Source organism: Fopius arisanus, unplaced genomic scaffold (assembly GCF_000806365.1).
Source record: "Fopius arisanus strain USDA-PBARC FA_bdor unplaced genomic scaffold, ASM80636v1 scaffold00045, whole genome shotgun sequence".
Taxonomy (NCBI): domain Eukaryota; kingdom Metazoa; phylum Arthropoda; class Insecta; order Hymenoptera; family Braconidae; genus Fopius; species Fopius arisanus.
In genome coordinates this window covers 700,331-725,622 of record NW_011887784.1, presented here as the reverse complement: position 1 = coordinate 725,622, position 25,292 = coordinate 700,331, and the positions used below count along the sequence as shown (strand labels likewise).

The window sequence follows — 25,292 nt, the reverse complement described above, 5'->3', positions numbered from 1 at the left end:
AAGACCGTCGTTTTATTCAGCCACTCTACATAAATGAGAATTATAGCGAATGACAAACGATTCAATCAATCGATGAATTGGATACACGAAGAGTGAGAATAATAGTGAAGTCCTGGTAATAACTAGGAAGTTGTCATCGTTATATCTGGTTTTCGTGTTATCCTGATGAATGTCTCAGGGTTATCATGGGTAATTACTTACGTATAATTATTTTGGAGAATATTCCAACAGCGGCGAATGTTAAAGAGCTAGCAAAGTGCCATATTCTCGTGGGTTGCCTCAATTTTGGAATAATCCATGTTATGTCGTAATTCATTTTACATTTATTCGTGTACGCACAGTAGAGAATTAAATGAACTACTGAACGAGGTTTTCTCACTAACGTTGTCGAATTAGAATTATTCCCCCGGGAAAGATTTTGTGCTCTTTCGTAATTCGAGACAGCCATCGTGTCACGCCATGTTTTCTGGGGGAACTGCTGCCAACTGAAACTGTTGGTGATGGTGTTGAATGGGTGGGGATTGCCGGGATCCTGAACAACGGGGAGGGACGGAAGAAGAAGATTTTCCAGGTTGAAGATAATCTCTGGTCAAGACGTTCGAGACATCCCCAACCCTCCGAGATATCAACTCCACAGAAGGGATGGCGCCCAGGTTCACGTAAAAATGTATCGGTCATGTCGGTAACTCATCATTGAATAGTAAATGGTACATCGTAATATGAACTGCATTTTACAATTGTATGAAATTTATCAGCAAAGAAATGAGAATAATCTCATAAAATCAAGAGCGTGGGAATGAAGTGAAAATTCATGCGGAAAAAATAAAAATAAATTTTCACTCTTCTTGGTTCCACGGTTGCATTTATTACATAAATTAAATATTAATCAATACAGAGCAAAAAGAACATTGCGAATACGAAAGTTTCGAGTGAAATAAATATGCTGGATTTTCTTTAATTTTTATTTTGACTTTGAAAAATGTAAATCGACCTATTTTGTTAGAAATGTAAAAAAAATTTTGTCACCGATCGAATTATCGGGACTGTATTTTTCTTCTGACGTATATTACTCTGGTTTATTTCTAACGTATGAAGTAATTTAAAATAATAATAATCTTGGTATTATATGTTTACGGCAGTTTGCAGAAATATCGGATGAATTCCATTTCTTGGTATTGAGTTATATTTTCAGGCTCAATGGGACGATTTTGCCTGCGTTTTCCCCGAGAGGATTTCGACAGTCTCAGAACTCTAGCTGCTCTGCTCATATTATACTTCGCTATTTCATAGGTTTCCTCAATTTTCGCCTTTTTAATGTTTTTAAAACAGTTGCTGAGGAAATTGACAGCTGTTTCACTGGGAAAGCACTGTCGATGTTCACTGAGAAAATGGAGGTAAGGATTGTAACTCCTCTTCAAGAAATTTTGAATATTGAAGTCCTTTTGCCAGTAGATTTTCTCCTCTTTGATCTCCGGTCCCTTAAAGCCGGCATTTTTCCATTCATTGAGAATCTCTCGCGAGTAAGCTGGAATTATCCGTTGTTCCAGTATTTGTCTCTTCAGTTTTGGCATTTTAATTTGATTGTTGTTGATCTCCGGAATGGAACAGCTCGATTCATCTGCGGAGAAATTTTCGTCGAGAATTTCGATGCAATCATCGGAATCATCTCCAGTAATTTCAATTTCCTCCCACGTATGCCACAGGGAAGTTATGGAGGCTTCATGAGATCTCGTGGTTTGACTTAGAAGACCGTACAAATGTCTGGCAGGTGGTGCCTTCAGCATTTTAAGTTTCTCTGGACTCTTCCGATTTTTTGAAAAATCTTTCTTGGGCTTGGCGAAAAAATTCACGTTCTTCTCCTGTGCTTGAATTTTTTCGACGAGTCTAGGTCGATTAATCTGTAAAGGTTGGGAAATTCTTGTAGAAGTGATCGTTGATTTTCCGAAGTAGAAAATAGTTTTTTCATTTCATCAACTGACGCAATGAAAATCGAAAGGCTGATTTCGATTCAAGGACAGGACCATGTTGAAATTTTAAATCGAAAATTGCTTGAGTTTACTAAGATATTGAGACATCTACTTAAAAAATGGGGGGGGGGAGATGTCTCTTATCATTGATTACTTAATCAGTAGGAAAATATACAAGAAAAATAATTCGATTTAGTAAAAAAAAAATCCCTTTTCATTCCTAAAACTTCTAGATCACTCCCAACGGTGAAATAAAAAATTGATTCTGGTCGTATTTTTTCCGTTCGAGAGTTTATTATCATCACCAAAAATAATTAACTGTGATGTAAAAAAAAAATACAGATAAAAATCGTGGAAATGTCGTGTGATCCCTGATAAATAAACAATTTCAATTTTTTTTTTACCAATTTCGATGAACAATCGATCGTCATCACTGGACCAGCCACTGACAAACGATTAACATCACCCAATGCTTTTCTTCTCTGGAAAAAATATGAAAATTATAAATAAGAAATCATCCAGATAATTCTGAATATCAAAAAATTTTACCTGTTGGCGCTTCAAAGAACATTCAGCATTCTGGAACCCTTTCAGCTTCACTTCAGAATTCTCACCGAATTCTCTCATCGAAATTACACCTTCATTCCCTGAACCATGGAATAGCACAGAATTCCTCCGCCTCCTGTTCGTTTTCGATTTGTTCGAGTGATTTTTACAGGAATCCATCGTCCATCAATTAACACTCCACATTAAAAACGTTCTCACTATCTCGGATAACTAATTAATTAATCAAAAACGCTAAAAACGGTCGCAAAATACCACAACAACTCGTTCGACTGAAATTCTAACGAGCACATCATTCTATCCGTGTGTTTACATTTTTTGTCTCCTCTCACCTCTGAAGTTTCGAGCCGGTGATTTGATTCACAGCAAAAAAATAAAATTCATATTATTCCAATGCCCGCATTGTTCAAATAAATCCATCAAATTTATTACCAAACCATCAAACAATACACATTTTAAATTTCTGTGTTTTCTCTTACTTTTGAACAATTTTTTTGACGAAAGAACGAATGAGATAAATCAAGCGGTTGCAATTTTTCGGTGTATTTTGTTTTGTTTTGCTTCTTTTTTGAACGTTTTGTGGATCTCTTTCACAGGTGGCCCTCTAGAGTTAATCTCAAGAAATGTATTGTAATCTCGTTGCTTACCGACTGAAAGTACATTACAAATCGTTGGAATTCCTTCATCAGCACCGACTACCCACGAATTTCTGGGAATGAGTTCCTGTGTTTCCGGATTCCTCGACATGTACTTATCATTTTCTCGGAGATAATTTACAAAAGGAACGTGGATCACGCGCTTTTTATTCACCGATCTTCATTAACTCACATTTTTGTGGTGAAAATAAAAGGCAAGAACTTTTAGTTCGATGAATTTGATGCGTTCTCGAGTACTGAGAAACCTGATCGTGACAGGGAGTATCGAATTCCAGTTTTCGCGGTATCGAATTACTCTTGAAGCCTTCGGATATGACTTTAAGCCGATGAAAGTCTCAACTCATGAAAAAAGGGGAGAGAAAAATTTTACAAAGGTAAACATGCAAAAATAAGAAAAATCAGAATTAAGTAGATGAGTAATAAATCAAATTAACCTGTCATAATAACAATGGAATAATAAATAATAATAATGAATAGTAAAATAAATAGTAGAACCAAATGTCATGTTTAAGACATGGGGATTTTTCGACAGTAGATTCTAATTATAAATATTCTATTATGGAGTGAGAATAATGCAGTGACGAAGGCTTTGACGCTAGTTTTTTCTGAGTGAATCATACATTTATATTATTCAGTGAAGATTTGTCGAGATCTTCCTTATAAGAACTCACAGACGTTTCCGCCATACCGTTGATTTTCTTTTACTCATTCCGATAGAAGATACTTTCCAATACAAAATTGCTATGTACTGTGAAATGACTCTACTTTTTGGATTATAAAAATAGGAATTTTTAGAAAAAAATGTAATGAAAATTTACGTTTCAATCGCGAAAATCAAGTCTATTGATTTTTTCCTCAAATTTTGAATTACGAAATATCTTGATACTAAAATATGATAAATATTTGCTAAGACAAATTTTTATTTACAACTCAAAACATTTATTAGAACAGGTCTTAAAGAATAATTCATTCCGTTTTTCTCCAGTGAATTAATCAAATTAGAGTGAAAGAAAAATCGATGATTTGATTTTTTGTAAGAAAATTCTAACATGATAGAAATCCCCTGATCCAGAATACTTGCAATTCCTTCCAGATTCTCATCATTCATTTCCGCAATTACCTCAGAAACAAGTGCTTCCAGAAAAAAATATAAACTTTTCTTTCCCCCAACATTTCACCTGAAATCTCCAGGCCAGCAGCTTCCCTATTAACAACAAACATTAAACAATCAAAAACTTAAAATTCCAATTGCCACTAAACCACTGGAAAATTCCTATAATTTCATGTAAAATAATTTCACGAAAGTATTTCCAAAAATTTAATTATAACATATAATATAAATTATTTATTCAATTTTTAAATTAATTTTCATATAAAAATTATAATATAAATAATATAAATTGACAAACGTCAATTGAGAACAGCCAACAAATTACCTCAATACCCCACAATAATCATAATCAATGTCTGACGACGAAGTGCAGTCCTCACTAATTACTGGGCCAAAAAATGAAGAACAGTCATTTTGATTGCTAACGTAAAATCCAGAAGGTGCTCTTATCACCCCTGTAAAATAATAAATCGAAGTCGAATGTCCTTGTCGTACGCCACAAGAGAGAGAGAATTGCGATTCCGCGAGTCCCTTTACAGCAGGTGGAGGTGGATAGCGGGGCCCAATGGAAGGAGAAACGCCAGGGGGGCATCATCTCGAGGTTCAGTCGTACTCTTCCACGCCACGGTGAACGTTCCCGCGTCCTTATTCGTCACCTGATTCCATCCCCCTCATAAAAAAATAGCCCCATCCAGTTAAACCCCCAAAAATGTTCAAACCCCCACGAAATAATAATCAAACAAACTGAAGTTGCAGAGAGTGAGGTTCTAAGAAGACTCCAACGGTGTGGAATGCACGATGTGTTTTAATGCTCTTGGTAGATCGTCACGATAAAGTAGCCGCTGGTTGCAGTGTACCTGGGATTATAGGTACCCGTCGTATACACTGCGTCGGAGTAACCGAGTGGCTCTTCGTCAAGTGGTAGACCCGATTGTTCTTCGGGAAAAGGAAAAAGAGTTGTTGAAGGAGAAAAAAAAAAAAGTGATACTCGAGTGCGTTCGGTTTACTTTCAACGGTTCAGTGACACCGATCCCTCGATCTCCCATCCTCAGGGCCTTCTTCGGGGATTTTTTTTATTGTGCAAAATATACGGGAGATGCCAGCGGTCGACCATGGCCACTGCCAGACAAGTGTCTTCACGTTTGTTTGACAAAAGTCAGAGGGAGTCATGCTGGTGAGGAGATTCGGCATGGCATCGCCGGGATGTTTTCATCGCATGTCGTGGATTATTTGTGCTGGATTTATTCCGTGACAGATGATCTTCCAGTTGTGATGATTAGGTGAGTTTTTATCAGCTTCATTGGGGAATAGGTGCACCTCTGGTGCAGGTGGATGAATTGTTTCGGTGAATTGGGGGTTAGAGGGCAGAGGACGCTTCTTCAATTTTTACGATTTTCCCGCTAATTAAGGTTAAACTCTCAAGATTGTTCATGCAGTCTGTCGTCCATCTTGAAAAAATTCGAGGAAATTGAATATCAAGGACAATTTGATTTTTGATGGATCGAAAATTGAGTGGACAATTGTTGGGGTGGTTGAGATATTATTAGATTCGTCAGTGAAGAATTTCCTAGTAATTTCATGTTTCTTTGTCGTGTTGGTTTTTTAAGTTGTTTGAAAAATTGATCGCCATGAATATCGGGTGAACATTGCAGCTTCAAAGGAAAATCCAGAGACACTAAACTATGGATAGCAATTTGTAATTCCAAAAAATTATGATGGAGATCTATCAGATGATATATCCTCTGCATAATCGTATCCAAGTCAGACCATTAGACCTCACGTGAGTGGTTCTCAGCCGGTTTCCACACTATAAAGATCTCAAAATGCACTCTTTCCTGAAAATAATGTAATTGCTGGAGCCCTCCCACTTCTATAAACATCTGGCTTTACAAATCTCCATGTCAAAAAGAGCTCATTTAATCCCGAGAGATATTTCTGATTTAAAATACTGCGCACATGCTCATTTTCCCCCGATCGTTTCCAAGATCCCAGGAAAAAACGATTCAAAGGAAAACCTTTTTACTTAATCATCTCCAGAAGTGGCAATGCAAAAAGCATTGTCAGGTACTAAATGGCGACGGACATTTCCTCGGTCTTAATGACACAAAAGTATTGAGACAATGTTGCACGCTGTTCCCATTACAGTATTTAAAATAACCGGTTGAATTTTCGAAAAATTCGCATCCAAAAACCGCCATTCGACATAACAGAAATATAAAAAATTAAAAATTTGAAATTACGGATCAAATTGGAAAAATTAAATTCAGTTAAAAATGTGTTGTTTTTTCTTTTTCAGATTCTGCAGTGGCAAATTGTTTCAACTCTCCTAGGAGGTGATCAAACCGAAATCCTTCAGTAACAACTATTCAATTATTCAAGTTTTGTAGTGAAATTTCTCAGTGATTCGATTAGTGATTAAGTGTAGATAATAGTGGTGTGTAATCTTTTCGTGTTCAGTGAGTTGAGTGCATTTTCATTGGATTACTCCGATCATTGCCAGATTATCCAGAGGCTGAACCGAGGACACTGGTGAAAGTTGGACAAAGGCAGGTGAGGCATTTATTTTTTGTTTCCCCAGTAGTATTTTAAACGATCACTTGATGTTTCATCGTTTTAAATAAGTTGGGATTCTATCGGATTGTAATGAGGGTCATTCAGTGACATTGTTGGGCGTTTTAGCAGCCCATGACGCGGCGCAATATCAACTACAAGATGGTTCTGGGAGGGAGGAGATTGTTACCTTTGGCGGAATAACCGGAATTCTTGTTTTTTTTTTTAAAAAAGGTTTTTTATTTGGTCTGGAGTTAGATGACGCCGCTCTCGTGCGTTAAGATTAGCGTGATTCAAGTTATCGTAATTATCATATCGTTGACAAGCACAGGCCAGACGAGGAAGAGGGGGATAAATATTTGATTGGTGAAGGTCAGGAGCAGCAATTAGGAATTTTAATCCTCATTTTCTTGATTTTTTTGGCCCCATTAAGTCACAATTTATTTAATGGTGGAGATGTTCATGTTGATATCGTTTTTCTTCGGAGAGTTATCCCCGGTTTTTGCAGTCATTAACTTTTTTTTCATCGATTTTTTTCTCTCAATGGAATTGGTAATGTCATGGTAAATAATTGAGACGTGCAAACATATATTTTATGATTTTCGAATATTTTTAAAGACCTTTGGTGAATAATTGCCGCTTAAATAGGGTTTTTTGGGCTTGGGCTTGAGGGACGTGTAATTAGCGGTAAAAATTACTAGTATCAAAGAATGAGGAGTTAAGAGGAATATTTCGGTTGGCAATCTTGGCATGAGGGTGCGAGTGGGGTGAGGGGTGGCTGATTTAATTAGTGGAGTCCAAAAAATGTCAATTGTTCGTTACTGAGTGATTTAGAAAATATATCCGTATATCAGCTCCATATATCTATTGCTGGTGCACGTCTTTTGCTATCTTGCTATCTTTTCCGTTATTATAAAAATTTTCTTTCAATATTCTGAGAGACGATAATTTTTCAACATGAAACTCCAGTAAAATCCGCAAGACAATTCCCCTATGTTTACCTTTGAAAATGAGGGAAGACCGTTCACCAGAGGAAGCCCTTCATCTCCTCTGCAAGAAACATATGCATTTCTGAGAATGTTAATTGGTCGTTTCTCGAATTACTAACACACAGGGAGAGAGTAGATCTCTCGTTTCACATTTGAGGACAGACAAACGGCACAACGGTAGAAAAAAAAAAGATTGAAAAGAGAAAAGGGAGTTGAAAAATAAAATGAAAGAGAAGGGCATCTTCATATCGCGAGGAGCATTAACATTGCCAAGGGTAGTCGAGAAGTATATTCACTATCTTCTAACTCCAAGAACTAATGAACCGGCAAAAAGTCCACTAATTACACGAGCACGCACGCGTTTTACTTTCTTCGTGTGTCCACTTGAAATATATAAGTATGAGTTTGAAAGACCGCGCGAGGGGCTCTTTGCATTTAATGCTGGATTTCAGCTAAAGAGATGATACTCTGCACGCAATGCCTTCCGATAATTTTTGCGTGGGTTATTATTAAATTGTGACATGACAGATATGCTCATGCCCGAGGACATTTTTAATTGGCGAAGAGTGTTCATTAATCTCTCATATATATATTTTTTTCGTTTCATCCGCCGTTTTTTATTCTGATTTTTATTATCTGATTCATTATCGATTTGTTATCAATTGGAGATGAAGAATTGGACGATAATTGCGCAATATTTCATTCGGTTTTTTAAATACCTCCTCATGTTATGAACCTCGAGAATCTCGTTACAATTTTTCTGACAAATGAATTTGAATTTTTCTGATTGTACTCGAATTTTATAATGAAGTGATAATGAATTTAAAAAAATATTAAGTCATGAAAAAATGAAAATTCATTGCTCTTCAGCTTCTGAATTATTCACTGAATAATTCCTACGAAACTGTTGAGACTTATCTCTCAGCAAAGTTCAGGAACCGAATGAAAAATAAAATCCTCAATCCCGAGGATTTGCTGATTAACAGATCCATCGCATTTCCTTTTAAAAAAAAGCATTTAACATTTTGTATCAACTTTTTTCGGCGCATCGTTAAACTATACATATCAAAATATATGTATGCATTTTTTAATTAAAATATTAAAAATTATATAATATAAAAAAATATTTCAAGTAGAAGTTATAAATATTAAAAATATAATTTATAAATATTTCTAAATTATATTTCAAATATTTATAACTTATACTTTGAATGTTTATATTAATTACTTAAAATTCAAATCAATTATATGAAATTTTCCAATAGTAAAAATTCCTGAGGAGCGCTATATACGCTAGTAAACTAAAATCAACAGATACTCCATCTCTTCTCTCCTCATTAATTTAATTAGAAAATCCTGTCTTTATTGGCACAGTATTACAAGAGCGAAGCAATTATCGTTATCACGCGGTATCTTAATTTCTCTTCATTAATAATCGTCTGCATCGTAGATGGTTGAACTTATCTAGTGAAGTGGGTAATACACACCACCGGATGGCAATACAGCACCTAACCCCTGGTGCACCAAGAAGCTGGGGAAAAAGGGAAAAAGTCCTCATCGGGAATGGCTCGAACGTAGGTGCTACGGTCATTACTGCTCGTTAATCTTCCCATGCGGGACCTTAATAAGCACCTACAACCTTGCTCTCCACCATCTCGTACTTCTTTTCAAACGTTTCTTTCTCACCCACCCTTCATTTCCCCTCCCATCTTCCCTATTCTCAGGATTCCACCGTGTGCAAAATAAAAGAATCGGGGCTCAACAGAAATTTTAAAACAAAAATCCATCGCATTTTACATGTTATTATCTAAAGCATGTGTTGGCCAATCACTGGTTTTGAGTTTACACCGTCCTAAAACTGTTTTAACAATCGCATTCTCATTTTTAAGACCTCTTTTTATTCGTTTTATTTGTTCATCCTCATAGTAATATTTATTGGAGAATATTTTATTTTCATTTTTCACTTTATGGGATTGATCAAGACAGACATTTCATCAATAATTTTATCGTTCAAGTTGGATTCAGTATTAATCAATTTTTTTTTGGGAATTCAGTCTAATTTAATTAAATTAAGTTAAAATTGATTTATTGAATTAATTAGACTGAATGTTCGAGATTTTATTGATGCAATTGGGAATTTCACTGATTTTATAGTGAAATTTCCCTCTCAAATCGGAAATACTGAATATTTAGTGGCCATTTTCTGATTTTATAGCAAAGTGGAGTTGTGATTTTAATTGACGAAATTATCGAGATTTTTGAGGCTTGAGTTATTTTTTGAAGATGAAAATTGAGACTTGATTCATCTAAATCTTGTCATGAGACTGGGAGACTTTAACGATTGAAGACGTTCTCTATTATCTCACTCTCTCCTATATCTTCTTCCTAATGAGCTGAAATAAAGGTATCATGAGCCTAAGGGGAAGGCAAGTGGTTGTTTATTTTACCACCGATACTTAAAATACGATTCCCTATCGCGCAGCAAAATGTAAATAAAACTATAATTTCCCAACATATATCGATGAAAACATTGCACAGGCTCATAAAAAATTGGAAGCCATCAACGTTCGGAATAGCTAATTATAAATTTAAAAAAAAACTAAAATATTCGCCCCAGTGAATTCACTAACAATTATTCATCCACAACCGTCTCGAAAATACTCACCCCAATTTTTAATAAACGCGCCATAATTTTAGCTAATGATATCATCAATTCATCAACTCACTAAATCACAAATGTCATCCCACAGAAATTTCCATCTCTTCCATTTTTATTATCAAGTAATTTTTCACTTGAAAGCCTCCGCAGTATTTTATTCCCATCATCTCACTAACTTTTGTTAATGAATCGTTTTTACGTCGAATAAATCACTAAATGTCATTGCAATTAATAAAATTTGCTACCTCCACAAAAAATCATTGGACTTGCCTAAACTATGAAATAATTGCGCATGGTCACTGCACATCGATCTCAGTACATCTCACATTTCTCCACTCATCTCCCCCCCGTCGTCATTTTATTTTATTCCCTCAAACGTTTCGTCTTCCAGAAGCAACTGTAGATACATCTTCCGTTATATTCAGTGGGATGAAAATTTATCGCATTGCCCACGGGTACGTATTTCATTGTCGAAGGGATGGATCGATACGCTGGATTGCAAGTAAAGCCTTTGGAAACGTAAGGCGTGATACAAAAGCTGAGATGCATCTCGAAGAAACTGAAATGAGAGCAAATAAACAAGAGAGACGATGGCCAGTACCAAACAAAGTGAAAAAAAAAAAACCAAACACCTCCCCGATAAACCCTAATAAAAGCAAAATCAACAGAATGAGAGGAGAAATCGAAGAGGAAAAAAAAATAAATAAAAATGAAGAAGCAAGTAGGATGAGACAGGAGAAAAGACATTGAATGGCATCACGCACACCAGATCCGCGGGAGCGCGTCGAGATGAGATAACGATCGTGCAAGCGACTTAGACATTTTCCACCAGGGGTTGTACCTGGATGAAAAAAAGAAAATGGAATAATAAAACCAGGAAGAAACACAAGCAAGGACGCACGATGCAGGAGAAATGGGATAATTGCCGTACTCGCACAGTACCAGTACTTAACTCCTCTCTTCTCTGTTAATCGAGTGCCATCGAAGACTCCACTCTCTACATATTCCCTCCTACACTATTTCCCCGTCCCACCAATTCACATTTTCATAATGGCTAAAAGCGTCAGCGTTAATTATACCCTCTTGTTATTAATTCAAAAACGGCAACTGCCACTTTGGCGTTAGCGCCGGCGTCTTAATTAATTTCAATCGTTCTGGAATTATGCGAGGGTTTTCTTTTTTTTTTTTGCGGGGGTTCTGAGGGTATTCTGCACCCTTTCCCCTGATATTCATGTTTTTATCATTTTTATGATGGACTGATGATTATATTCAATGACTCCCAACGTGGCATGACCGTGCAATAATTTTTCTGCGTTTTTTCTAATCTCGGGGAATTCATAGAACATTATAAGAACACAGGAAAATTATTTTACAGGTATGACACTTAGTGAGTCATGAAATAATGATGAAATGCAAGAACTGCATATTTTTTCGGGTCAGTCAAATCAAAAATTTGTCAGAAAACCCAAAAAATCGGTGATTGTGGTGACGATTCGTGATTTGTTTGAAATAAAAAAATTGTAATTTTTGTGGACGATGCTAAAACGTGACTCAAGTTGAGTTGTTGTTTAATTTGAGGGAAATTGAAATTTAGATTGATTTTTCAGGATGTTGGCACCTGGGCAGAGCTCTGTGTCGCCTGTGGGGCTTGTCCCGACTTCCATACAGGGAGCACCCTGCACCCAGTGCCGAGACCTGTGTCCAACTGGTTATGTGCCCCACTTCTGGCGGTGAGTTTTTTCTTTTCATTTTATCGCTGAGTTCTGGCTTTCAGGGAGTCAAGAATTGCATGAACTTTACGAGCTTACGCCGGTTGAAAAACAAGGGAAATTTCGCGAACGGTTGATTAACGATTTTTAGGACCGCTGACCGATATTTGATGAGGGAGAAATCATGAAATTTCAGGTTGCACTGGACATTCGGTGGAATTACAGTATTTTGAAGGGCGTAACTACTTGAGTTCATTGATGAATTCAAATTTTCAATGTAAAATGCATATTCATCGTTGAATTCCATTTAATTCCCAGTGAAATCCGAAATTCCAATTTCTATTCCTCAAATCGCTTTTCTATCCCTCAAGTCTTTCCAAAATTCCACAAAATTCTAGAGATTTCTGGTGGGAAAAGATTTCTCATTAATTCCCAGGGAAAAACACCCTGAAAATTGACGGTTCTGCTTTACTTTTGGACAAACTGTCCAGAATTTTCAATGGAACTGTAAACTTTTGACATGTCGCGGAAAAAATGAAGAACAAAAATTTAACAGTGCACGACGTACAAATAATTTGCAAAATCGCGTTGGATTATTGTATTTGCAATAGAATTTCCATTTGAACTCGACAAAACGTAATTTTCGGGAAATTTCTGGATACGAAATTTCCGATTCTTTAGCGAGTGCCAGCGGGCAAAAAAATGATGCGAAAATTGCCGGCAAACTGATAGTCTCCTAGAGCCTAATTTTCCCTTTTTCATTCATTTAATTTCCTCAATGTTTTTTCCACCTCATTCATGACAACCCGGCACGTGTCGTGGGGGGGGAATTCATGTGGTTTTCCGGAGACTAAACGACTTCACCCACGAGTGCATGCCGTAAAACCGCGGGTAGAAAAGAGAAGGAATGGAAGAAGGGAGACATTGTAAGAGATGAAAGAAGTGGAAACGACCTTTCACGTGATGATATCAGGTGACTCGGAATATTTTTATGTTGATCATTGTAGCGGTGGGGATTATAAGCCGGACGGTAGCTGGTTTACCTGACGATACCTGTTGTACACCCACGTAATCGTTTCGAGGATCTAATAAAGTTCGGTCGAGGCTAATAAATTTGAGGATTTAGTGGTGGTTACAACGTGTTCGACAATTCACAAGTCTTTGAAGTTTTCTTTTCACGTGAAATATCCTTTTCACTGCCTTCCCACTTTTTTGTCGGCTATTTTCCTTTTCTCCGGCTTTTTCTAAATATCTATTTCTACCGGACTTTACGTAATTGTCCAGGGAATTCCTGCTCAATCGATTTCTTCGTAATTTATTAGCTGTTTTTTCTCAGTAGATTACTGGATGAAAGCAGGGAATCGTGAATTGAATATTCGTAAAACGTTGGCTTGTAGGACGGGTATAGGTTCGAATTTGAATATGTCATGGGGTTTTTTCTCGAGTATTTGGGATAACGCGACAAGGATTGATGTATCGATTTGAGCGATCGATAGTCATCGATAATTGAGTGATTATTTTCGAAAAACATGGGCTTAGAGGATTTATCAAATCAGTAGAGAATTTCTGGGAATTCAGGAGAGACTGCTGAAACTATTATATAAAGCATTTAGCTTCATGAAATTTTTATCGGAACCTTCTAAATAATTGATATTCAATTTTCGAAAAATGAAAATTTTTCTGGGGCATAAAATATTTTTTAAAAAATCTTGAATATCCCCAAAATGGATGGGCCTAAATAATCTTGATTGATCCTGATATATTAGCCTTCATTACCTATTTTCATTTGCAAAAAACGTCGACACAAAAAAATCTCTTGAAAAATGGCGATTGCTCAATGATTTTCGTCCCATGAATTCCACCCACCACCCATCCATAATAAATAAATTTCAAAATATCGTAACGAACATCTAATTAAACTTGAGAATAAAAAATTAATTAAACCCAGCGGCGAAATGATAGAGAAAAAAATTTCAAATAAAGTGTTGAAATCGATGGACCGTATCTCGAAAGCCATACCACGTTGTACCTTCACCTTCCTCCAACGTGTCTGTTCTCTCCCTTTCCCAAGGTCCGTGGTAATCGCTGGATACGAGGCCACGTTCTCTCCAAATAAAAACCCTGTAACTATCTCATCTCCCCTCGACCCCTCGCCACGCCAAAAAAAAAATTCCAACAAAACTCGAGAAATCAAGAGCAAGAGAGTGAAAAGCCGCTCATATCATCAATTGAGGGTAAACAGAGAAGGATAGTACCGCAACGAGCAACTTTTGAGGTACGAGGCAAAGCCAAAAAACAAAAGGATCAAAGAGCCAAATAAAAATAAAGATAAAAACCACAAGAAAAGGATAAGGGAAAGGTAAGAGGAGTAGGAGCGATCGTTTCCCAGGAGGTTGTAAGGTCAAACCTCCAGTGTGGCGTGTGCGTGCGATGGAGAGATGAATGAAAAAGAAAAAAAAAAAAGTGGAGATGGAGAGTTGAAAATTGTGGTGAAAAAAAGTATAAAAGTCGGGGGAGAAGAGGCTTCCACGACGAATCGCTGGAGCTTCATGCGAGAAAAGGTACAGCCAGACGGATGAGCTCTGTAATTAACATACCAAACCTCCCTGCACTGGAAATATACTTGTACAACTTTCCTGAGATAAAAATATGTTTTAACCAACAATGCAACATTTATGATTGCTTTTTTATGGTCTTGCTATTGGTTAAAATCACTCAATTGCTTATTTTCTACTGCGCTATACTTTTTCCTCCGGTTTATGACTCTCAGCCACTTTTTCCTCTCTTGAGATTTTTGGGACTGTCATTAGCTCAGGCCCAATTGTGAATGGAGTGGTCCCAATGGCTTGCACCCAGGGACAACTCAATTGACAATTGACAATTGACAATTAACAATTAAATCAATTGTTAATAGGCGCAATCTCTCATAGAGAAGAGGCGAAAGAAAGATCTCTGGTGCAATAAATTCACCTGTTTTTACCTCAACTTCAGGTTCTTCTTTTTATGATGGTCTAATTCCAGTAATTCCAATACTTATCGGAAGAAAATATGGGGTAAACACGCGATTGTAATTGAATTCGTCCTGGAAGTGCCGTAAATACTTGAATGAAAAAAATGTCGGCTTTTTCCTCCAATTGAGAAAATATTGATCGAAGCTTTAAAAATGTCTATGTCTCAGGCTATGCAAGCTCCAATTCTTTTTTTTATGCAGAATTGAGATCACTATCTCCACTCTCTCACTCCTCCCTTTATTCATCTGGAGCATTTTAATCTTCGATATCTCCTCGAGTGGTTAACTAGAGTGCAGTGCCTATACACTCGAGTACAGCTGACTCTGGTGATCCTCAAGAGTATCCAGATGCCATCGCCCTCATTCCGAGGATGACGATTCTCCTTTTTTCTTCCGAATGGAAAGAACTGTAATCTCAAAAATACAAGTTTCCAGTTTTTCGTGTTAGGATGAGTGATTTGGGACGCGGCAATCAGAATATGTGACCGATTGTTGGATTTCGGGGTTTTACCCCGGGTTCAAAATTCACTCTTCTAGAGTTTTTATATTTCCGGATTTAATAATGATAGTCATATTGCTCCAGAGGATGATTATGTTGGTCATTCATTTTGACCTTCAGTGAACTCGACCAATAATTATCAATACTGAAAATTCCGTGGGATTAAAAAAAAGCTTATTTAATTAAAGAGGAGATAAAATAATATCGACAGGAAATACAATCGCGAAACTTGAAATGTATTTCAATTTATTTCAGATTCTTATTTCAGAGGAGGAATAATTAATAAATGAATCAATGGTAAATGATCATCGGTATATAAAAGGCACTAATAATCAGTGGAGTTTATCCAAGGACACGTCCTACATAATCCTCTGGAGCAATATGAATATTATTATCACAACCTAATAGGAGTCGTTTGGGAATTACTCAATTGGAAAAATAATCTTTAGAAAAAATACAGTATGGAGTATTAATGAAATAATAATTGAGATTTAGTGCGGAATTCAATTGATGAATGATGGGCATCATCTAGGTTCAGGTTTCGACCATTTTGTTGATCAGTATTGGCATGGAGGTGAGTGCCTCCCATGCAGGGAATCGAGGGAAAGAAAGAATGTCGTTTGTGTTTCGGACCCGACAAAAACCAGAACCCCTCTTCTTTTCCTCTTTGCCGAGGATACTTTGATCCAGAGAATAAGATGCTGGGAGGGGCGCACAGATGAGGCGAAAGGAGTACTTTTATATCGGGTGGTACCTCAATAACTTTCGGCAACGGAAATAAAACGACTTGAGACGAAGAGAAATAAAATAGCCCGCGTAAAAAAAAATTTTAATCAAAATATTTTTTTTTAATTTTCAAAAAATTTCTGGAAAACTTATCAGATTTTTTTTTTTGAAACAAGAAAAAATCGGGAAAAAAAAATTGTATTTTTGGGAAATATTTTGAAAAATTTGATAAAAACATCTTTTTAGTGATTGAATTTTTTTCACGGAACTTCGGAATTCCGGAATAACGGAAAATCTCTTGGTTCACTCGACTGAACAGTTCGCGTCGTAAAATCTTCAAAAATACTCCAAAAAAGTAATAATAATAAACTCAACAACAATAAATCTTCCCCTCTCATTTCATAAACAACTTCAAAAGTTCCTGAAATAAGCGACTCTGTCTTCACCAAAACTGAAAATTATTCATAACACAGATCATAAATTCATAAGTCCAAAAAACCACTTGTTAATTTACCGTAAAATGAAATGAATAAAATAAAACTGCATATTTCCAGGACAAAAGTGGACAGTCCATAATCCCCTGAAAAATTAAAACTGAGTAAAATTGATGAAGAATAAAAAATAAAAGAAAAAAAAACGAAATAGTGAAAAAATATTCAATCAACTGATCGACTGTATGGGAGGAAAAAAATTTAATTTCGGATGACGCAAATCAGACAAAAATCTCTGGCATAACCAGTCCCGTTTTACCTTGAGAGTTTCATATGATCAAGAATAAATATCAGACCATCTGTTTGTGTTATCCCACATACACAAAGGCCACAACAATCTACAACCGAACATATCGACAAAACTCTTTGAAGGGCCTCTCGTGCGTTCCTCACAACTCTTTACGAGACAGCACACCGCCCCGTGGTCCGTTAATTAGCCTGCGGGTGGATTTTTATCCCTCTCATTCCCCCTTTCCTCATCCTATATTTCGTTGATAATATGCGGCTAGGATAAAAGAACCAGAATGATGGGGAGGGAAAATTGTCCGTAACAAAAAATGTGGAGATAGTGCTAGAGATGAGTATAAAAAAAAAAAAATGAAATAATCGGCTGAGATTTTTCGTGTGTTCGGTGGACGGCAAGAAATGAGAGAGGGATACTGTGGGAATCGTAAATTTTATTGATGCCAAGCGTTTTCTCGTCCGGAGGGACGCATTCCAGAGATCGCCAGAGTGGGCCTATCGGTGCTCCAGCAACAAGTGTAACGTTGTCGCGACGAGGCTCTCGGGATTAAAAAAAAATAAAACCAGCAAAAATAAAGTAGGAGAAAAGGAGAATTCAATCTTCTTCAAACGGTTGTACTGGTACACTGATAGAAGAGTTAGGTTCTATCAACTGAACGTACACTGAGAGAAATATTCAATAAAAATTACGTGTATTTTCCGTAATTCTGGAGCGAAATGTGGTTATCGGAAATTTTATGGAACTGTCACGTAATTTTTATCTAAAGTCACGGAATTTTTCCGCGATGTTCCGTAATTTTTATCTGAATTATCGGTGAAAAATAACGATACTGTCACTTAAATTTTTCGAATGAACTCCGTAATCGGTAAGTGAACCCAAAATTCCGTAATTTTTACTAAATATTTCTCTCCGTGTATGCGATTGCGCATTTTTTATTTCATTCCTCCATCGGAACCGGGTACCTCAGTCACCAATACAACAAGCATTATTTCATTCAAGTATTAACCGATTTTAGTAATTTTAATTTTTCGAGTCGATTCCTAATCGGTAAGCCAGCTGAAAGTTTCGTAATTTTTACTAAATATTTTTCTTTCGTCTTTCGTCTGTACACTGGGAGTATCGCACAATATTCTGCCGGTGTACACTTTTAAAAAATTACAAAAATTTTCTGTAGCTAATAATATTCACTAAATATATTTACAAACCAAGATGGAATATTGAATAAGATTTGAATCGGTTGGTGGCAGTGTAGGATGGATAGTTGAACGGTAAAACTATTTTGCGCTGTAGTTTAGTGATGCATACGTGTCTTTCTTTTATGTGGGGCTTGGGTTCAACTGGAGGTACGTGCTGATGGCCACCGGGAAACCCCAATCAAGGGGTCGAGGTAGGATAAATAGAAGGGAGAGGAACGTGATGATGCGTAGAGGATGATTTTATGTCTCTTCGGGGTTTATTCGGCTTTTTGTTTATGGATTGGGTTATTGATTTAGTGAGTGTGGGGCGTGGTGAGGTATTTAAGGGACCGAATGACGGTAATTAATTTTTCAAGGGAAAGGACCCGGTCAAGATTGAAAGGGACCACTTGTAAGAATTTCTTAACATCAAAAGAATCTCGAATTAATTCTCCTACAAGGAATTTCGAGGGTTCCAATATTTTTCAATACAATTTTTCGAAACAATTCCGAAGAAGTTCTAAAATCCCGAAATTTCCGGCTGGCGATAAATGATTAATACTTCCAAATAAAAAAATTATAATAATCAATATTTCTATTCTCATCTATCTGCAAGGACTCTCAATATCTCTGAACAAATTAAACATGAAGGAAAACGAGAAATAATCATTTTTGTCTCATGACACATTTACCCCACCTCATTGTTGCATTCCTCAGATATCTATCACATGTTTGGGTTATAAAAAAATGCTGATTTTTATTTATCCCACCGTGTGATAAACGCCCTGGAGTTCAGATCTGGCTATTCATCAGGCTAATCACAAGATTTATAGGGCCCTTTTTCCAATTTTCGAAAAAGAAAAAAAAATATCCACCAAACACGTAGCTCGCAGCAATTCCTCTTTTTTCCTGTTTCATTCTTTCCCGTACTTGGAGTAGGCTGTTTACGCGGGTTATACCGTCGCTCGTTTGTCAAGCGTTAAACACTCTCTGTACCCTCGACGAGGGGGTGTTAGGGGGGGGATGAAATTCCCCTTTGGAGTCCCTGTGTTATATCTCACCCTATCGCAAACCCCAGTGGCGATACGCGGCCGCGCCTCTTGATTAACGAGACATCACCCCGCACATATCCGCGGGCTTTCAGTTCACCCTATACATTCAATACCTCACTCTCTGTACCTCTATTGTTGCATCCGCTTGTTTACTGCATATTGCATCGAATACTACTCAAAATCACATTGGAGTATCGGCAATTCTACTCCGTAACATTTGGGGAAAAAGATTCGCCCGCTGAGAAAAAAAAAGAAATGTTTTTTCCGATCATTTGTTTATAAATATTACAATTTTGCGCGCAATTTCTTCGTCATACCAGCTTGACAAATTCTCGGCATTGTAAACCATGTCATTATTAGTAATAATAGTATTAATTTAATACTTAATTATTATTAAGAATAATGATATTATTAATGATGATAAAATGGAATTTTGATTTTGTTAGGGAAAATGAGATAAAATTCAGTAGTAATACGTAATGCAAATTGATGACAGATTCCCCGACGATTGGAGTAAAATTTGGAGACGGACTTCGACCCCCGTTGAGAGATCAATTAGATTGTGAAAGAACTTTGACGCATCATGAATTTTCATGAGCCCGTCAAATGTGACATCTTTTTTAATTATCAAATAGTTTTGAAAACGAGTGGACCAGTACCAACTCTCGCCAACTCAGTAGAAAACCCCCCCCCCGAAACTCTAAAAATCCTAAAATATCAGAAGAAGCAAAGGTAACCCAAAACCACCTAAAAATCATTCATAAATCTCTCCCTAAAAAGACGATGAGAAAAGAAGTAGTGAAAAATAATAATTGCGCTGACACTGGTGAAAGAATCCTCCATTCATCTCCAACATGAGGTAAAAATCATGTAGATGTTTATCCCATTCCAAGCTCCCCAAATAAACTCCAAAAATTTATTAAATTCCACCGAGTTTTTTTTTACGACTGCACTAAAATCTTAACCGAAAACAAGTAAAACTCATTAAAAAAGCACTGAGAATAAATTGAGGACAGTGTCTAGCACACTGGGAATTCACCGACGCATTCCAGTGCGATGTCCAAAGGCCAATAGCCGTTGGTGGGCAAGGTGGCCGCATAAATTAACATAAAATCATGTGAACTTGGTGTGCCCCTTCATATCTCTATTTCCACAACATCTATAGTCTCTTCTTGCTGATCTTCACTATCACTTTTCACTTTATCCTCAGTGCAATCATCCCCATGACGTTTGGTGCTTCAGTATTTTGGGCTTTGATGGGTGCCATTCAGCAATGGGAATGGCCAGACATCCAAAGCTAGGCTTAAATCCCACTAGGACATTGAGGGGTCGGTGTTTATGTATTGGAGGCCAATCGATTGGTATCTGCCAACCCCGTCTGTGAATTCATCGGTTTAATGCTCTAGACCTGGAGGAGGTGGAGGAGGTGGAGGACGTAGAGGACAACACGTGGTTCTGCTTTTGTGCACATATGCGTGTGTTTCACATGCCTCAATGTTAATCGATAGCGAGAGATAAGCTCGATAAACTATTTGCCAGAGTCTGAGAGGAAATTGCTTTTGATTCTTATCACTGTCGGGGTTGAGAGGTTATTCCATTGTGCATTTGTCCAGTGTCTTGGGAGGAAAAGTAAAACAATTTACGAGTCTGGTTTTGTTCACTGAAAAATTGATCACTCTATTTACCGTCATAATGATTATTAACGATTGATTAATAAATTAATGAGTGAATTAATGAGAAAGGCATACCGAAAAATCATGGTAAATGGAATAATTAAAATCTTTGAATAATTAATTCCAATAGTCAGAAAATTACACGCATTTTTTCGTGAACAACTCGAATATTTCTACAAGCTCTTTGAAGAAGAATTCAAAGAATTTTTTATTGTCCGCAAAATTTCTCAGGAAAAATGCCTGTCGTTGCATTTCTCTAAATCGTTTCTCAGGACGTCATTCACAAAAAAAGTCTCCAAACTCGTTTTGGATGTATCTCCTTTTATCTTAGGTATAATTAAAATACAATTCGAGTAATTCGGGGGAGGGGAGGGAGGGGGTAGACTGCAGAAATCTCTCCCAATTAAAATGACAATGTTCGGTCCAAAATCCGTAATGCACCAAAAATCGATAGAATATTTTTCGTCATTATAAATAAATATGTAAAAATTGAATTAATCTTCCACCACTTAATCTCTATAATATTCGTCCGCCGAAAAAATCGTGACAAATAATTGATAAACTAAATCCCAAAGACCAACGTAATTTAATGTAAAAATTGGATTAAATCCACGGTACGAGTTATTCCCGGCTTTAATTAAATTCCACTGATGCAATTACAACGAACTGCATAAAATCCATAAAACGGAGTGTTCTCCCTCGACATGGCTGTCGCCACCCACAATAAACCCACAAAAAAAGAAAAAAAGAGCCTCCACCAGACAGGTCTTGATGATGACTCCATCCACGCTTCGACGAGTGACAGAAGTATAAAGGGGTATGTAGCTGGGGTCGAATAAGTCACAGGCACGACGTCATTATCCGGTACGTTAATCTTAACGTCGGGGGTACAAGGCACGCCGATGGGTGGTTGTCATTTTTCCTCGCAATCCAACCACAGCAGTTACACACCACCGATGATGCTGGCTGGAGCATAAAATTCTCCCCCTCATCGTCTTGGAGAGGTTTGAAATTAACCTTCAGTAGCGAGAGAGCCACATGTGATCACTTGTTCTAGTCATCAGGAGAATGAAGCTGTACGGTGGCCCTCCAAGCACTTCCTAGGGTTTCAATATTTTATCATCATGATTTTTTCAGAGGGAATGAAAATTCATTCACTCACGTACTTGCTGTAGAGTTTATGGATGTCATGAAGAAAATCGTTAATGGCTGAGGGGCTTAATAAGCCGCTGAGTTGATGATAATGATGATGATGATGGAGGGAGGGTGAAGTCGGAAAAATCACGTTTTTTTTTCATTCTAATTATCGCAGGTCATTCAGGCATTCCACTCTGATGGTTCATTAATTAGTGGATTAGTGCGGATTCTTGATTTAGGGGGCCCTCTGGGGTGAACGAGAATTCCTTGGGATCGGAACATCTCTTATGATTCTCTGGAAGAAAATTTCTAATCGAGAAAATCGATCAGGCGGACGTTTTTGGTGGTTATTAAAAATTACGTAATTCATTACGCTCTATTAAAATAAATTAATTAATACCTCGAACAATTCCACAACTTTCGAACAAAAGGCTAGAAGTCGCGAAATTCTCGTTATATTTTCTAATTATAATTATTTAATTAATTCACATATTCCCAGGATTTCGATAAAAATTCGTTGTAATCGCGATTAAAATAATTAATAATCAACTGATTATGGCCGGGAAAATTTATGAACTTAACTTAACGCCTACCTAGTTAATACACACCGGATAGAAATGGATTTGAAATTAATTGGAAATGAATTTATTCGTTTGTGTACTCATGCCGAGTGCATAAATGTAACAAAGAGGACCATTAATGACTGATTAGCGGTTTAAAGCGGTAATCATTCTGATGATGTCGACAAGTAGATTCAAATAAATCAAAATTATCTCTCCTTCCAGTATTTCGAATTGATCGTTATGTGGAGAATAGTGGAATTACGGAAGGAACAGTTTGAATTATTACAATAAAGCATGACGCAGGAAGAAAAATGGAGAAATGTTCTTCTCTTGATGATTGCCCTCAAAACAAATCGCATCATTCATCGTTTAATGACTTTAGAGGAAATGGATTGTAACACCGCGATTTTCTACGCCTCGTTAATTAAAATAATCTCGGTAATGAGAGATTCTGGCGGAAAACATCAGAGACAGTTCTTGTTGGAAATTTCTTCAACTACGAAGATGCTATGTTGATATTTCTTCTAGAATGATTAATTCAATGGAATGATTTCCCAATGACTGGAGACCAGGATTTTTCAACACTTGGAACTGGTGGAGCATGACCATTCACTGCTTTCTTTTGCATTAACCATTCACTGATCTCGATGAGTGGTTCTGAAAAAGAAAGCCACCGGAGAAATTTCAATGGAAAACTCATCCTTCTTCCTTTCAGCGAGAAATCCTCCATTTGCAAAGATGATATGCAGAATGAAGATGTTTCACAATGAAATGTATGGAATTCTCTTGTCCATCGGGTTGGCACAAAAATACTTGTGCTAAATTAATTTACTTCGGCTGGATAAATTTATTTAGCGAAAAGTAATTATCTTGCTCAGCGCGTAATTCCCCATTTTCATTAGTCAAATTAAAATAAAAAATTCATCGAAATTCAAAAAAAGAAAGAGGAATTTCCAAAAAAAAAAAACACCGCGAATCCGAAAATCCGTAAAAACCGAAAATTTCGGGGAGCAAAATTTTTTCAAAAACACGTACGTCTCTCAAATAAATAAGTCCTCGTCGAAAATAATTGTTTTCCATTCAGAAATTCTCATTTCCACAATGGCTAATCCAAAAATGATGAGAACCGTCATCACCGAAATAATCCGCCACCGAATGACCCCAAAAATCAAAGTGCAATGCCAAAAAAAAATGCATTTCGCGGCAATTCCCGGGTCTCCACAGCCTCCAGAAAATGATATCGCGAGGAAAATGAAGTATAGAGAGCCCGAGTGGTGGAAAATTAAATGGGGCAGACTCTTGATTAGTTTTGAGGCTCACCACCCCGTGGGTGCCGGATGCTCCCACGGTTAATCCAGCATTATGAATATTTCCTTCCACCGTTTCTCCACTCGAGGGACCAACGACCCCTTTCTCTCCATCTCTACATTTTAATCCCTTTTTTCCGTCAAACTCCTCTCAATTCTCGCAATCATCTCACGAATCGTATTGGGCAGTTTCACGGAATTAGAAGGGGGTGGCAGGGGATGGAAGGGGGAGAAAGGTGATGGAAGGGGATAGAAGGAGATGGAAGGGGATGAAAGGGGGTTGGATTAGAGGATGGAGAGGATGGAGAGGATGGAGAGGATGGAGAGGATGGAGAGGATGGAGAGGATGGAATGGTATCCCATGGACATTTATGACGGAGTGCGACTGAATTACGATCTCAATGCGGCAATAAGTGCTCTTAGTGGTACTGTGCGTCCTTCTTGTCCTCCATATTCGCTTTTTTTTATGATATTTTTCATCTCTCTCCGTTTCTTTTAACTACCGTGTTGGCAACAGTGGGATCCCTTATCATGAAATTTACGCGGGCCACACTCCCGTGTGGCCGAGGAGAAATATTATTTAATTAACGATAGAAGCCCATGGACTCCTGGAACTTGGGTCCTTGGGATGTCCGACCAACCCCACAAGCTACCGTGAAAGTCGTAAATAAAAAGTGGTATTTCCTCTTTAACCTTCTACGCGCGTTCTATAGACATCGTTGGACTCTTTTCGCTTTATTTTATTTATTTTTCTCGGGGGCTTTTTGCTCGGGTGGATTCGAAGTCATTCTCACTGGAGTTTTGGCGCTCTCGAGAGATCGGGGACTGGTTTGTCGAGCTGTGATCGATGATTAATTCGGCTTTTTAGTCATTTGGGGATTTAGCAGAATGCACAATTCAATTCAATGAATTTATTTCGCTGGATCACTCGTAGGACGATCGGTTGGAATCTATTTCGGGCTTTTCCATCGTCAGGATGAAGATATTTCTCCTCTGCGAGGTTTTTGCTCGTGAATAGACCATTTCTTAGGGTTTCAATTCAAGTTTTAGATTTTTCGAATGTTACCACTCATTGGGAGCCGAAAAATCCCCTTTTTCAACTTGAATCTTTCAAAATCTGCAGCTCTTTCAATTCATGTTCAATTAATTGAATTATCAGATCTGATTACAATTATGATGACAAATATGTATAAAATTTAAATCGAGCCTG

General features: G+C 37.2%; 3 protein-coding genes across 3 annotated transcripts in view; 1 reads left to right on the top strand and 2 right to left on the bottom strand.

Moving 5' to 3' along the window:
• Taz (tafazzin, phospholipid-lysophospholipid transacylase) overlaps nucleotides 1-610 on the bottom strand; it is a gene marked incomplete in the record, with an annotated part of 3,986 nt that extends 3,376 nt beyond the window's left edge. Inside the window, 2 exon segments of the mRNA XM_011305945.1 lie at nucleotides 1-25; nucleotides 202-610. Coding sequence (XP_011304247.1) covers nucleotides 1-25; nucleotides 202-448 — 272 coding nt within the window.
• Nucleotides 611-857: 247 nt separating this feature from the next.
• LOC105267242 (uncharacterized) lies at nucleotides 858-3,071 on the bottom strand. The gene is made up of 3 exons (XM_011305944.1): nucleotides 2,517-3,071; nucleotides 2,372-2,449; nucleotides 858-1,898 (listed from the first exon to the last, which is right to left on the bottom strand). Exons 1-3 carry the CDS (start codon nucleotides 2,691-2,693, stop codon nucleotides 1,131-1,133), a joined length of 1,023 nt encoding a protein of 340 aa, XP_011304246.1. The 5' UTR covers nucleotides 2,694-3,071; the 3' UTR covers nucleotides 858-1,130.
• A 1,853-nt stretch (nucleotides 3,072-4,924) lies between these two features.
• LOC105267241 (protein espinas) overlaps nucleotides 4,925-25,292 on the top strand; it is an 83,369-nt gene continuing 63,001 nt past the window's right edge. Inside the window, exons 1-3 of the mRNA XM_011305943.1 lie at nucleotides 4,925-5,578; nucleotides 6,595-6,848; nucleotides 12,104-12,226. Coding sequence (XP_011304245.1) covers nucleotides 12,105-12,226 — 122 coding nt within the window. The 5' untranslated portion in view covers nucleotides 4,925-5,578; nucleotides 6,595-6,848; nucleotide 12,104. The remainder of the gene's footprint in view (nucleotides 5,579-6,594; nucleotides 6,849-12,103; nucleotides 12,227-25,292) is intronic.